Source organism: Lissotriton helveticus, chromosome 4_2 (genome assembly GCF_964261635.1).
Source record: "Lissotriton helveticus chromosome 4_2, aLisHel1.1, whole genome shotgun sequence".
In the NCBI taxonomy this organism is placed as follows: domain Eukaryota; kingdom Metazoa; phylum Chordata; class Amphibia; order Caudata; family Salamandridae; genus Lissotriton; species Lissotriton helveticus.
In genome coordinates this window covers 95,259,945-95,275,990 of record NC_136064.1, presented here as the reverse complement: position 1 = coordinate 95,275,990, position 16,046 = coordinate 95,259,945, and the positions used below count along the sequence as shown (strand labels likewise).

Sequence of the window (16,046 nt, the reverse complement as noted above, 5' to 3'; positions counted from 1 at the left end):
TGTGCTAGGCCCTAGGAGCTACAACAGCTGGTTCAGTAGAACTCAGAGTATTCTAAGCTAAGTTATATGTACCTTAGTACTTATGTGATCTTTCACAAGATATTCTTAGGATATGTGTGGTAAAACAACAGCAAGCTCAAATCCCAACCGCTGCTCACCAATGTGAGAAGTTGGCCTGATGTGCAGTGCTCACTATTCTAGTGATCACTATATATCAGTTCAAACAACCCTTATTGATGATTGGTTGTAAGTCAACCTTATAGACCAGCTATCCTAGTAGCATGGATACGAGCAGTCTAAGGCTAAGACTCTAGAGGGCGTGTTAAGCCAGCTGTTTTACCATCACATTACCCCTTGAACACCCAGTGAAAGGACACCACACAAGTGTTATGAAAATAAACAGTGTATTTATTAGAATCACAACAACCCTGTACTCTTTATGAGGACAGGGTGCTAGGCACACAACAAAACTCTTACGAAAATACTTAAGTTAGCACAGTATATACAAATGCCCGAGGGGCACGAAAAACCATATACTCTAAAAGTGGAATGCGAAATTACTAGCAGGTGTGTACAGTACTAATAGGCTTTGGAATCGCTAGGACTTGACTATAGAATCGTTAGATTACTTCTAGGAGACCTAGGGGACTCGGGTGCAGAGTGTGCACTCTCACGCGGGATGCGGGACAAAGTCTATGGAAGCTAGTAAAGTTAAAGTTAGTGTTCACGGGCGAACCCGACCTGGTAGGGAGAAAACGACAGTGGATCCTGACCCTTGGATAGTGAGGCTATGCTGGGGCACCGAAATGCCGAAGTTACCTAGCCCAGGGGCTGCAGCTGCATAGGTCTCAAAAGACGTCGGGAATCCTCGTTGCCGGACCAGGAGCCTGGAAGAAAGATGCTGGCAGGCGACCAGTGAAGATAGTTCGAGTTGATCCAAGCCTGGATCTGGAAGATGGATGACACCTGAAAGCAGAGGGGACCAAGTTCGTGACTACTAGCCAGTAGTCAGTGGGCACCAGGAGGGCACCGGATGGTAGTCACCTCGACTAGGTGAGTGGGCGACGCTGGCTCTGCAGATCTCACGGACCAGGAGGCGTTGTCGGCGACCAGGATGGAGAGGCGAGCTGTCCCACGATGGATGAAGCTGTCGGCGTCGAAGTTACCCAGGATTGGGCAACAAGCCTTGGCTAATTCAAGCCCACGCGGTGGACTCAAAATGGCGTCTGAGTGGACCAGGAGGGTCCAGGGTGCTCCTCTTCTGGGAGGGAGCAAGGGCCAGTCTGGAGCAACCAGACCAGCAGCAGTGATGTAGTCGGGCGTCGTTCAGAAGGCCACAAGCCAGCGGGCTAGTAGCCAAACAACGCGGTGAGCAGCAAAAAGCAGAAGGGCCCCACGCCGATCGTGGAGATGCTGGGGGGCTGCTCTTCGGTGCTGGAGCTGCTCAGGGTCGGGGCTTCTCGGACCCCAAAGCACTCGCCAGGAAATTACTCGGCGGGCTTGCTGTGCAGAAGTCATGCAGTCTTGGCAATAGTCGGTCCCTTGAGGTCTCGTCGCACTCACGGTTCTCAGCTTGGCTGTAGAGGTGAGTAGAGGTCAGAGGTGCCAGGGAAGCCGGGTCTTGTCGAGCTGGGCAGTCGGATTCCGGAGGAAGGACGTGCAGCAGACCGCAGTGTTCTTGATGGTGCCTGCGGATGCAGGGTGACTACTCCTTAGTCACAAGGCAGAATCTTAAAGAAGGAAATCTTGAAGTCCTTTCGTAGAAAGTCGTGTCTTGATTCCAAAGATGATCTGATTTGGAAGGGGGCCAGTCCCTACCTTTATCTGGGAAAAGGGGGCTGGCACGCGACTAAGTCCTGCCCTATGGGTGGGACTAGGAGGGGGGTGGTTACACCCCTCTCCTTTGGCGGGCTTTCCCCAGGCCAGGGGCTGGAGTGCCCCTGGAACTGGTTCAAGCCGGCCTATGCATAGTGAGCACCGGGGTGCCACTTGCAGTCACCTTCCTCTGAAGCCCTGCCTACCTAGAATACACAAAACCCTGTCTGGGACGGTGCTGGCACCGCCCCTGGCAGGAAACCCTTTGTCCTTGCCTCCTGCTCTGGGAGGACTCCCAGCAGCAGGAGGGCAGACTTGTGTCTCGGTGGCAGCATCCATTTTGTGGAGCTAAGGCTCTGTTGGACTTTAACCGGGGTTACAGGTTACATACATGTCATGTCCCTCTAGAAGGGTGGAATGCTAACCCCGTCGCCAGAATTGGCGAGGGGTTAGTATTCCAATTCGTATGACACCTTACTCGACATGTTTTGATAAAGCGATACCAGAGTTGGCATATAACCGCAAGGATTATAATGCACTTAAGAGTATATGGTATGCGATATCATGGAAACGGCTAAGGGATGGATCCCGAAAGCCGCAGACAGGCTCAGCTCATGCCAGAGCACTATCTCACACGATTCCAAGCACTCTGCCTTCAGGATTGTCAAGGCCTGCCATAGGAGTGACTGATAGGAGATCTGTGTGTCCATTTTAGGGTTAGATATAGGTATACTATATCTAAAGCAAAGGGTGATTACAGCACCTTGCCCCAGCTGTCGTGCAGCCAGTTGTGTCAGATTTGGATGGCCAGCCAGGGGTGGCATAATACATGCTGCAGCCCCTGGTAGGCCCTGGGTACACCTATGCCCTGGGTACCTAAGGTACACTGTACAGGGACTGATAAGGTGACTCAGTATCCAATTAGATATGTACCTAGGGTACATGGAATCCATTTTACAGAGAGAGCAGTAGGCCTGGGGTCCTGAATAGCAGGGTCCCAGGTCAACTAAGTCAGAAAACCAGCAAAACACCAGGCAAAAAGTTGGGGGCAACCATAGTCAGGGATCTACCTTCCTACACCACCCATCCTCCCTGTTCTGCGAACCGATATCTAGGGTTAAGGTCATCCCTTTCGGGGCCCTAGTTTCATGGCAACAGTGTCGGTTTTTATCATGGCCCTGCGTTTCTGGTGCGGAAAAGCTGTGTGTAAGAACTGACGTCAGCGCGCGAGGGCGGCGTCTAAGTACTTTGTTGACATCATCCCGGCGCCAACAACGCCGACGACGGAGCCGCAGACGACGCCTACTGACACGCAAGGGTACTGCTACGCAAAATTTTCCGGATCCAGTCTGACGTCTGGGGGTTATTCTAAGGTAAGCAATCTAAGTAACTAATGTTTCTTACAGATATATCGTTACCGAAGGTAAGTAACTTGTTTATTAATCACCTTGGCTTAACGCTGCGCTCCGCCACTTCCAAAATGCAGTGCTGCACCTTATTTACAAGGATACGGTGCAGCCCTGCGTTTTCCCCTGTGCTGGCACTAATTTTAGCTGCCTATTGCCAATTCAAACACCCTTGCACCATAGTGCAACGGTGCCTGCGTTGTAGTGAAAGATTGTTTATGTGCAGGAAGGGGCCCTTCCTGCACATAAGCAAACTGAAATGTCATTTTAGAACTTCTAAGTGTGCTGCTTAATGTAGCACACAGTTAAGTTGCAAAACATAATGTTTCTAAATTGGCTGTTCATGTGCAGGAAGGGTCACCTTCCTGTACATAAACAACCAATGGCCTTTTGCTGTTTGTGTGTGCTGCAGGTTTTCCCTGGTCACTGCACAAAAACAATCTAGCATACAACTGAGGGACCCTTGCAAAATGGTGCAAGTGTGGCTATGTTGGCAGTCAGCTGCCAAAACTGTGCCTTCGCAAGCAAAAAGGACAAGAATGCATCGTATTGCTTAAATACAGTGCATTCCTGCCATTAAACAATGTCGTAGTGCTGTGCAGGTAGGGGCCTTGCTGCGCTGCCCTATGCCAAAGTGCCATAAATGAGGCCCCCGTTGGCAGTGGTAGATGTGAGCAGATCATAACTGCAGATCATAACTGCTGAGCTCTGCTTCTGTTGTAGGATTCTACTCACGGGTAAATATTATTGAGCCGGGTTCACATTGCGTTCACCTCTAGCAAAAGTGACCTATTGTGGCCAACAGTCATTAGTGTGCAACACAATATCTTTGTTTTTGACCTAGTCCAGAATGGATGTACGTTGTTACAACGCATGCTTTTACCACGCATGCTGTAACAACGCAAGTTTTAAAACGCATTCCATTACAACGCATTACACTGGGGGGTGCTGGATAGTGAATAGTTTAATTTACTATTCCAACACCAGTCCCCGTGGACACTAGGGAAGGTGTTGGATAGTAAATTAAAACTATTCCCTATCCTAGAGTGCCCCCAGTGTAATGCGTTGTAATGGTTTTCGTTTTAAAGTCTGCGTTGTAATAGCACTGCGTGCTAAAAGTTGCGTAGTAAAGGTTGTTCCCCCTTTAGAAGCCTTGCTATGGCTTTAAAATCATTTCTACATAGAGCAAAAAGCAGTCATTTCTGAAATGTATTTCTTTGTTCTTACATAATTGCTTTGCTCCACTCATGATAGTGTCACTCAAATTGTCACACATAATCACATTAATGTCACACATATGTACACTAAAAATATGGAAAGACATAAGCAAACTTGACAACTTGCCAGCTACACGGACTCATAGTCTGACAGCATGAGCGTGTTCTCTGCAGCTGGGGCTCAGGGCCGGAGTGGGAACCCAATGCAGCCCTGGCAGCTTTCTCAGACCAGCCCCTGGGGAAGCACGGCCTGCCCCTGGGAAGCTGGAAATGCTTGCTTGCTGCTTTGGTTTTGGGGCAAGGCCCCCTGTAACAAAACTGCCCTTCCCCTGCTGTCAAACCAGCCCCCACCCGTCCAGCCTCCCGCGGAAACGCCCGATGCATGGTATGGCCAGTCTGGCCCTGTTGGGGCCCCTTCCACTGCTGGTGGTTGTGGGGGCACAGGAGCAGCAAATGCTGGTCTGGAGCTGCAGAAAGAGGCTCCTACACTGCCACCATTTTGGCCACGCCCCCTTAGGTACTTTTGAAAGAAGGAAATAATTGGTTACTTTGAATAGTGCCAATGATTGTGAATAATTAATTTATTTATATTTTGCACTTTGTATAGCATAAATTCGACCCGAAGGTATTGGAGCGCATTACATGAGCACCAGTTACATCACACAAGGACACATTCATTTTGTGTAGGCACGGGAAGTTTAAGTGATTTGTCCAGAATCACAGGATGTTGAGTTGACGCTGAGACTTGACCCTGCCTATGTTTGGCTGACAAAGACCGCAAGTTGCAGTGGATGTTTAGGTTTCATATATATGTATTTTGCCTTGTTTGCAGAGCACAAGTTCATATACTTTTAAAGTAACAAACTCATAGGAGGGCTCACACTAAACAACATTAAAAATGTAGCATTAAAAATACATTGAGCATAGACTCACTTTAATTTACAGTAGAAAAGATACTTTCTCTTGTATAATCTACTTTTCACAATTGGCGAAGACTGTTTTGTTCACTATGCCAGACTGTTAAAGTCTTATCTTTATACTTTCATTATAAGACTTCTCCAGATAAAGCGCCTTGAGTCACTATGTTTTTCCCTCTGTGTGTATATACAGGACGAGTTCCCAGAGGTGGAGACTCTTTGGCTGATGAGCAGAGCCTGGAACACAGGCATATTCCTCTACAGTGCCAGGAAGTATGATGACGCGGAGCGCTGGTGTGGCCTAGGCATGCGCTGTCTCAGCCATCTTGGATCTCTGAAAGGCAGCTATGAGGCTCAGGTGGGTACAATTACAGAGGGTAACCAATGATAATATGTGGTCGCTAGTAGGTCGTTATAGTTAGGACCTAGTATCCATAGCTAAAGCACTTTTTGACTTGTCTATATCTTTGGCGCTAGTTGACGAATCTTCACAAAATGTTCCAAAAAAGTGTGCTGGTGGGACTCGTGCATGGAAAGTTTCGGGGTGATCTGTCAAGCGGAGCTGAGAAAAACAGGGGGGAGTCTAAAAAAGTGCGCTTTCTATGTTAATTCCCGGAGGAATTATGAACACAACTAAATCCCGAACCACTGGACGCAATAACACTAAATTACATGGAAAGGTAGTGTTTAGTCCAAAAAGAGCCCTTTTTGTTATTTGGTGTAAATCCATTCACTAGTTTTGAAGAAATTTAAAGCAATCCATCTTTGAATATCTATGGTCGCAAAGACTTCACAAATCCTTTTCTCCTAGCTAGATTTTATTGGCTGCCAACACTTCAACCAGGTAGGGTTGGCAACCAAAAAAACAGAAAAGGAGGCAGAGTAGAAATACCCTGACTCCCTATGCTTTGTGCTGGCGTCTCCCTGGGACCCTGCCAGGGCAAAAATGCGTTTTTTAAAAACATTTTCGCCGAAAATCACGGCGTATTTGCAAAATCTGCGAAAATGAAAGGGAAAAAAACAAGCGTGGTCTCCCGCGCTTGTTCATAATGTAGCCCCTGGTTGGGCCAGGTTCCGGGGGCATGTGGCATTTTTTTTTACAAAAGGATGGACACGCATGGGTCCCCTTCTAAGGCTCTATTGCATCCCAGGGGCCACCACCTCCCCAGGGCTTTATAACTATAAATGAGAGGGGCCGCAAGGACTTCCTCGCTGGGTTCAAGGGAGCCACTGCGAACACCACCTCCCGGGGGCTTGGTTTTTTAAATGGAGGGGGGGGCGCTTCAACCACCCGCCTGGGGCTGTTTGAAGCCCTAGGGACCACCACCTCCCTGTAGCTAAAATAAAGGGGTGGCCGCATGGACCCCCATACCTCAGAGACAACAACCAACCCGAGCCTATGAAGTATATAGAAGGGGGCTGTGCAACACACCTCCTGGAGCTTTCAATGGCCCTGGGGACTGCCACCACCCCCATCAGGGCCGGCTCCTGCTATCTTCCGAGCTGCCCATCCTCAGGAGATAGCAGATTGCTTTCGCTTGGCGGAAGCAGTGACACTAACTCCACTCGCTGGTGGCGGAGTTTTCATCTGTCAAAGTGGCAGAAAAACAGATAAAATAATTGCTCCCACAGGCAGGAAGCGTAATTTTTGGCTGCTCCCTGCGCGTGCGAGCAATGCTGCCTCCTTCTGGTGGCGGGGGAGCTTTCAGGGACCACAGGGGCATTGGGGTTCCTCCCGTGGTTCCCAACTGTGCTCATTGGGTGCCCTGGCTGGGCACCCAGACATTTTTTGCCGGGCCCCAGGGTATGGGGTCCCTGGGGTCAAAATTGGCCCGTGGAGGGGGCCCCCCTTCCCTCTTTGAAATGAGCGAGTTCTGTCTTGGCCTCTCCTGCTAAGAGCAAAGTCCATAGTTCTCCCTTTAAATTACTACCAGTATGCAAATGTGCTAATCTCCTGAAATCTCTGCCCATTTTGCCTCACACCGTCCACTTTAGTAGTATGCAAAGGTCTTACCGACTTTTGCCAGGATGATGGACAGCTTAACAAAAGTCCCCTACTCCAGTTGGGTAGACATTTTGTGCTAAACTGGGGACTCTTGTTGGATAAACGGGTAAGTGAGGTTTCATTCTGCCCCTGATGCTCATTTTACAGAAATTAAACCTCAGCCGGAAGCACTTACAAACATAAACATAGCAGGAGCACCAGATGGAGTTCCATTTCTGCAAAGTACAAAGGATCCTAACTTTCTGGGCTTTGCGAAGGCACCACAAGTGTGTTTTTCAAGAAGTTCCACATTGAAAAATGATCTGAAATCCTCGGTGAAGTTGAATGCATCGTTGATCTATCGAAGTGCAGTCTGTAGTGACTGTGACGAGTGGGTTCTTTTTGGCTTCTCCTGGTGAGCGCTGAGTCCATGGTTCTCCCTTTAAATGACTATGAATATTCAAATGTGCAAAATCACCTGGAAGCTCCACCTTTTTGGCCCTGCCCTAGCCACCTTAGTAGTATCCAATGTTCTTGCTGCCTTTTGCCAGAATCATAGCTTACCAAAAGATCCCCAGCGCATTTCCCACCGATTTTGGTAACACATTCTAGATGCTGAAGAAAATGAGGACATCTTCACCAAACACAGAAGCACTTGCTCCAATAGGTAATAGGAATAACCCTCGTTTGGTGGAGACTCACCTCTTTGTAGTCTTGTTGTGTTCTCCATAGGAGTATTCATGTTATCACAGATTTCTGGATGAAGACGCACAAGGAACAATCACATTGCCGAAACACACATAAGGTCACTGGAAACATTTATTCGTGTTCCACTGTGGAACTGTAGTGTGTAATACGCACTAGCCATTTACTCAACTAGATAGCACTTAGTAATTAACCAGTAGAAAGCACTCCAGTTGGGTACACTTATTGTGCAAAGCTGTGGAATCTTGTTGGATAAACAGGCAGATGAGGTTACTTTTTGGCCCTGATGCTCATTGCATAGAAATTAAACCTCAACAGGAAACACAAATATATACAATGGGAGATGCCTCAGTTCAAGCTTCATTTCTGTAAAGGACTAATGATCAAACTCGCTGGGACGGACTGCTTCTCTCCCCTTGTGGCTGCGCTCGTGCCCTCCCACACACCTGCGTCACGTCGCACGCTGAGTAGAGTTGCAGTGGAGAGTCAGAGGCTACCGTGGCTGCTGCTACCAGGTCCGTGTTCACAACGCCCCATTTTGCCGAGTGGCCTTTAATTCTAATTTGCCCGGGACATTGTGTTGCCGCACAAGCTTGGTTTCCTTGCCCGATTTCAGGCCTGGTCCAGCCCTAAGCAGTGGTTATTTGTATCAAAGGGAGATCACACAGTGGAGGGGTTCTGAGCCTGCTACTTCGTTTTTGATCCAGAGCACTGCTTGCTTGCATGGGTGACACCTTATCTGCCACTCCACCTGACCCCCTTGCGGAGTTGAGTAGGTACAGATATAGGGTAACTGTGGGCAATGAACTCCGCTCCGCAAGCGGAGGTTGCGGAGATTAGCTAACTACGCATTACACTGAACAAACGGAATTCATGCAAAAACTCCGACTCCGCCACATAGCGGAGTTAGCTACTGCACCCACAACCCTTTGATAAAACAACTTTACCTTTACATGCTAAAAAGCATATAACCAATTCACAAAAGTGAGCTTTGAAAAATATCCGGCAATGAGAGAGGTGATGATTTTGGGGTCCCCATTAACCTTGGGGGAGGACCAAGCAGATGCCTTGAACACAAAGAGCATATCATGCTGAACGATACAGCTGTGGTCCACGTCCTCTTAGGACCACCCCAAGCAAAGGTATTTTGCATTCTAGAATCTTGTCCCATAATGCTTTGCAGGGCCTTTGGTTGGGATTGTATTTTTGCCATTACTGTGCTTGGGGTGGTCCCAGAAGGATGGCCTTTCCCTGCAACAATGACACTGTATTCCTACAACTTCTAAATTTGCTTTCCAATTGGTAGATCTTTCTCTCTCATGCCAACTAAGAACCTGTAATAGCAGTACCCCTTCAGATCTAAAGAAATGAAATGAATTTGTACTTTTATAGCGCACTAATACCCAGAGGTGTCCTGGCGCTGTACTCATACCGCTGTGGAACCCTTCCTGGCTTTTCCCTGTGAAATGCCCACTCCTGGGCACCCCCAAGGTGAGGCCAGGCATCCCAGCGCTGGTGGGGCCGTTGTGGAGATTAGGCAAGCTATTGCCCAGAGTTGCAGAGTGGGACCCATGATTAGAATAGGCACCGAGGCGAGAATTATCAGGTCCGGGGAAATTGAGCCCAAGACCTGCTGAGGCGAGAATTGAACCCTGGTCCTGGGCCAGACCTCTGCATCAGGGTCTGCCGCTCTAACCATTGAGCCACGCTTCTCCACAGAGAAGAGGCAGCCCACTTTCAGAAGGGGTACTTACCAAAGCAATATCGATTACCTCTTTTTAGATCTCTACTCTTGGCCCCTACTAATTGACATGAGGTTGAAAACAGATAAGAAAGCGATCACTTTCCCCTGCTCCTAACTCTCAAGGGCATTCCAGGAAACTCAGGCAAAGATTTGACCACAGAGGCTCTGGCTGTCACCAACAATAGGAGAAACGTCAGATGGGATGATATTGTTTCAAATCCTGATTCCTTAAGCAAAATATACACTTACTTAGAGCCCTTTCTGATATTACTGCGTGACCACTACATCAGCCCCACAGACATAGTAAATCTCCACAGTAATTGTTTTACTATCCTTAGGAATACTTGTTTCACCAAAACCATAGGAAACATCAACCACACTCATACCAACAACCACTCTTGGTACAATAAAGAGTGTAGTGAGGCAAAAACCTACCTTGTTAAATCTTTAAAAAATGGCCAACAGTCATTAATCCAGGAAGCAAGGGCCAGGTATTAAACAACCCTCAAAAATACCAAGAGAACATGGGACTCGCAAATCTGGTAGGATGTCCTAGAAGCCATTCGAAACTAAAAATTAAGCCACTTTCTGGCATATACTTAGCAATGGATATAAATCAAGCATAAGGAGACCAGAACCAAATATTTTACCCATGGACTGGGTGGCCAAATTCCACTCCCTCTACAAAAAGGGCAAACTAACTTTTACTGTGCTGGATTTTCCCACGCAGGAACCGATGCCCGAAGAACAACCCAGCACGGGCGGAGAATTTTCTTGGCCATGGCAAGAGCCCACAAATTCTGGTATTCACCCTGTGAGAAACACAATAGGCAATCGTCAAACTGAAAGCCAGAAAGGCTCCTGGTCAAACAAAATCCCTGGGTATCTGTTTAAATCTGTACCTGAAATCTGGGCACCATACTTAAACCGCATCTGTAGTTCTATTGCGGCAGGTGCACCTATCCCAGACTCATGGAAGGGAGTCCTCATATACAAGAAAGGCTTGAGATCGGTCCCGGCAAATTACCGGCCAGTAAACCTATATGTTGTTGCCTAGTCACAGCTAGTCACACACCCACTTATTCACCCATACAGCTGCTCATTCACCCACTTATTCAACCATACAGTCACTCACACACCTACTGACTCACCAATTCAGCTACTCACACTCGCAATCACTCACCCATACAGCATCTCAATAGAGCCACTCACACACCCACAAACCACTTACATACCCATTCACACATCCATACAAGCACTCACATACCTACTCTTTCTGGCACGAACATACCTGCATTTTGGTTTGACAAACTGTATCTCAGAAGCTTCGAGGACAGATTCTGATAGATCATCCAATTAATCAAGATCCAGTTTCAAGTAAACATGATGCACTTGATGTTTAAATCCCAGAAGGACATCTAAATCACTTTTTTTGTCATATTAAACTCAAGAATTTAGCTAAACAAATTAACAGAGTAACAGAGAGAAATCCACATCAGTGAGGCAGGTGAAACAAAAAAGAGCTGATATGGTCTGCATCTATAATGTTTTTATTAGAGGCTATGTCAATTCAGGTAGGAACTTAACAGCACCTGGCTGCGCTGGTAGAGCAACTCTTGGGGCCTATATGTATCCATGTGTGCCTGTATGTTTGCACATGGTTTTTATATGCACTTACCTCGTCCAAGGGAAGCAGAGTGCTATACAGGGTCAGAGACAAAGAATATGTCAACGTGCGATTCTAAGAGTAAGAGTGGAGATTGGTACTCCATCCATCATGCTGTAGTGTTTTGTACGGAGGTGCATATTTATGAATCTTTCACGCAGTGCAATGCCGCGAGCCCATGTTGCAAGGGTGCCTGCGTTGTAAGCAGGATTGATGTGCAGGAAGGGACACCTTCCCGCAGAACAAAAACGCCTGTGAGGCATGTTCCTCTTTCTATATGTCCTGCAAAATGCAGCACATGAAGAAAGAGGAAATAAATAGGAGAAATAAAGATATTTCTCCTCGTCGCGCCTCACCTTGAGAGGTGTAGTATTTTGACGCATTCCTAGGTTTACCACTAATGGGAAATGTGGGAACGTACCAGAAACCATGGATGGATGTGTGGGAACAAGCATGGACCGGCTCCCTGGGTCACAGTGAAGCAAGGCAGCGATATGTGCTTCCTTGCTTTAATCCAGATCTATAAAGCCGTGCAGGGCCACGCAAGGTGGCCGCTTGCGTAGGTTGATAAATATCACTTAGGTTTTGCGGTGCCATTCCGTCCCCTTGCGTGGCGCAAGGGCGATGCAAAACCTTGATAAATCTGGTCCTCAGTTCTTTCCTAAATTAGAGCAGCCTCGAGTCGGTTCTGACCGATAAGGTGATGTGGTTCGAGATCTCGGCTTCATAGAGGTAGAAGGCGTGTTGCCTTTTTTATTGCCCTTCTCTGTTCCCAATCTAGTGGCGCCCTTGCGGTGAGTGTGCTAAGAGAAAGTGGAAATGGTGAGATTTCCAGCTAGGTGGGTAGAGGTGCCATCAGAGCAGGTTTTGTAACTGGTGCCTGTGAATCGACATTGCTGCAGAACTTTCCAGATCTAGCCTGAGAGTCTGGGAATAGGGTTCAGGTTAGGAATCTTCAGAAAGGAGCATCCGTTATAAATGTGTATTTAGTGGGCATGCACTATTTTAGTGAAGGCTTGTAAACTACTTCTGTTCAATTTTATTTCCCAGATGACTGGTTTCTACGGTGAGATTCTGGACCGACTGGACCGGGCGAAAAGTCTCCTACCCCCTGAGGAATAGCAGCTCTACAGGTCAATTCAAAGTGTCACGTGGCACCCATGAAGTGGACCCATGGTAATGGAGATAGTCACTGTGGCATTGCCGAGAATTCTCTGACCTACTTGCTCTGGGTCATCTGTTTACTCGAGGCATGGAATGGCTAATATCAGGTGCAACTGTAATGCTCCTCTTTTCTAACTTTTCAATTATTACCTGTTTTATATGTTCTAAAACATGTGCTTGTGTGTTTCATATGGTGGGTTGACACTGGCAGGGTGTGCAGGGAGGTCACAACCTTGAGAACTGCCCGGGTGCCACTTGGATTGTAGTTCTGCACATTAAAGAAGTAACTCCTGAACTATCTCATTTCTTGTGTGTTTTCATGTGTGTTGGTATTTCTCTATGTGTCTCACCTTTCATATGGATGGACTGCTTTCACACCCAAATGCACTGCAACCTTCACAGAAGCAATGCTCAACACATCTGTAAATCTACCACAAACACTCTTATTTGGCTGTGCTCCTCATAATGGAATATGGGCCTGCCACATTTCCACCTGTGTGACCTGCAGAAGTTATAACCTGTTCTCCACGAAACAACAGCCCAGCCATATGCTAGCAGCCTGCTCATAAACCTCTTTTTATTGACAGTGAGGATCACACACAATGTGTGAGGGAACTGTGAGCATTCAACAAAGCACTCTGGGAAAATCTTGAGCAGGTTTAAAGGCCATCTAAAAAACGTGGTATGGGATTCTCCCAAAAAATGCTGTTTGATAAGTAGTGGAAAATGGTGCATTTTAAGGCACAGTGACCAAAAAAAGTAATCAACACATAAGATTCAAAGACCACATCACATGGGGGCTTATGATGTCGTCTCCAAGTGGCTACGGCAACTTTTAAGAGGTTTATGAAATCGAGTGGTGCTCTGCACACATACTGTTCTTCATCTGTCCATCGACAGAGATGGCCCACCTCCTAATGCCCAGTGGCAGGTACTGCCAGCTCCCATATCCCGAACCACACCTGCCTGCAGTAACACTTAAAGCAAGCTTCCACAGACCAACAGTTACAGGTGAGCACGCCTATTTAGGAGTCAGATGTAATAATGGATGTTTCTGACCTTTTACCTTCTACCTCTCCCTATAATATCCCTCACAATTATGCAACATAATTCGCTCTCCCCTAGGAGACCCCCACCCACTACGCCGGACACACGCTTGACCCAGTCTTCTCCTCAAGCAAGTACATCTCCTTCAGCCACGCCACCGGACTCCACTGGACAGACCACAGCTGCGTCCACTTCAGCTTCAGAAGAACCACGACTCACCACCTCCCGCAACAGGCCCCCCGCAGAAGCTGGAACAAGATCACCACCGACCAGCTCACCACATCACTGAGCCAGAACCCTCTCGCCAGCTCAACGGACCCCAACCAAGCAGCCAACAACCTCGCACAGTGGATCACCAACTGCGCTGATGCCCTCGCACCTCTGAAAAATCATCCCAGCAGGCCCGGCAGCAAGAAAGCCTCCTGGTTCAACGACGACCTCAAGAACTCCAAGAAAAACTGCCGCACCCTCGAGAAAGCCTGGCGCAAAGACCCGACTACAGACAACATGGCCGCCCTCAAGCACGCCTCCCGCAAACACCACCAGCTGATCCACACCACCAAGAAGACAGCATTCAAGGAACGACTAGACAACAACGCACACAACAGCAAGGAACTCTTCAGCATCGTCAAAGAGCTCTCCAACCCCAGCGCCGGAAACAACGACATCACTCCCTCACAAGACCTCTGCGACTCTCTCGCCTTGTTCCACAGCAAGATCGACGACATACACAACAGCTTCGGTGCACAGACCACGCACCCAACCACCGAACCGACGCCCCCCACCACCACCCTCCGCGCCTGGACCCCGGTCAGCACCGAGGACACCATCCACACGATGTACACCATCCACTCCGGATCACCAACCGACCCATGCCCCCACTACGTCTTCAACAAGGCTGACTCCGCCATCGCACCCCAACTCCGGGACATCATCAACTGCTCCTTCAACACCGCCACCTTCCCGGAGAGCTGGAAGCATGCCGAACTCAGCGCCCTCCTGAAGAAACCATCAGCAGACCCCACCGACCTCAAGAACTACCGCCCCATCTCGCTCCTCCCTTTCATTGCCAAAGTCATCGAGAAGACCGTCAACAGACAGCTTGCCGCCTTCCTCGAGACGAACGGATCCCTCGACCACCCGCAGTCCGGCTTCCGAGCCAACCACAGCACCGAGACCGCCCTCATCGCAGCCACTGACGACATCCGAGCCCTGCTCGACAACGGGGAAACAGCGGCCCTCATCCTCCTGGACCTTTCCGCAGCGTTCGATACTGTCTGCCACCACACCCTAGTGCAGCGCCTCAGCAACATCGGAATCCAAGAGAAGGCACTAGAGTGGATAATCACGTTCCTCGCCGGAAGAACCCAGAGAGACCGCCTCCCCCCGCTCAGATCCAAGGCCACCGAAGTCATCTGCGGCGTACCACAAGGCTCATCACTCAGCCCCACCCTCTTCAACATCTACATGAGCCCCCTTGCAGCCATCGCACGCCAACACAACCTCAACATCATCTCCTACGCCGACGACACCCAGCTGATCCTCTCCCTCACCAACGACCCAGCCAGCGCCAGAACCAACCTACACAAAGGAATGAAAGACGTAGCCGAGTGGATGATGAACAGCCGCCTGAAGCTGAACTCAGACAAGATGGAAGTCCTCATCCTTGGATCATCACCCTCTGCCTGGGACGACTCCTGGTGGCCCCCTGCCCTGGGCAACGCACCCAAACCAACGGACCACGCACGCAACCTGGGCTTCATCCTGGACTCCTCCCTCTCGATGACCAGACAAGTCAACGCCGTCTCATCATCATGCTTCAACATCCTTCGCATGCTCCGAAAGATCTTCCGATGGATCCCCACCGAGACCAGGAAGACGGTCACCCAGGCACTCGTCACCAGCCGACTGGACTACGGAAACACCCTCTACACCGAAACCACAGCCAAACTACAGAAAAGACTCCAACGCATCCAGAACGCCTCCGCACGACTCATCCTGGACATCCCCCGACACAGCCACATCTCCGGACACCTGAGAGACCTACACTGGCTCCCCGTCAGCAAGAGAATCACGTTCCGACTCCTCACCCACGCACACAAGGCCCTCCACGACCTGGGCCCCAGGTACCTCAACAGCCGCCTGACCTTCTACACTCCCACCCGCCAGCCACGATCAACCAGCCACGCCCTCGCCGCCGTTTCACGCACCCGAAGAGCCACCATGGGAGGAAGATCCTTCTCCTACCTGGCAGCCAAGACTTGGAACTCCCTCCCAATCCACCTCCGTCTGACCCAGGACCACCTCTCCTTCAGGAAGCAACTCAAGACCTGGCTGATCGAGCAGTAGCGGACCCCCCACCCCCCAAGCGCCTTGAGACC

General features: G+C 49.0%; 1 protein-coding gene across 4 annotated transcripts in view; it reads left to right on the top strand.

Annotated features, from left to right (window-relative positions):
• Positions 1-12,907, top strand: part of TEX11 (testis expressed 11) — an 853,291-nt gene extending 840,384 nt beyond the window's left edge. For all 4 annotated transcript variants that reach the window (XM_078640006.1, XM_078640005.1, XM_078640008.1 and 1 more), the window contains 2 exons: positions 5,549-5,713; positions 12,505-12,907. In XM_078640006.1, coding sequence (XP_078496132.1) covers positions 5,549-5,713; positions 12,505-12,576 — 237 coding nt within the window. In that variant the 3' untranslated portion in view covers positions 12,577-12,907. The remainder of the gene's footprint in view (positions 1-5,548; positions 5,714-12,504) is intronic.
• The last annotated feature ends 3,139 nt before the right edge of the window (positions 12,908-16,046 follow it).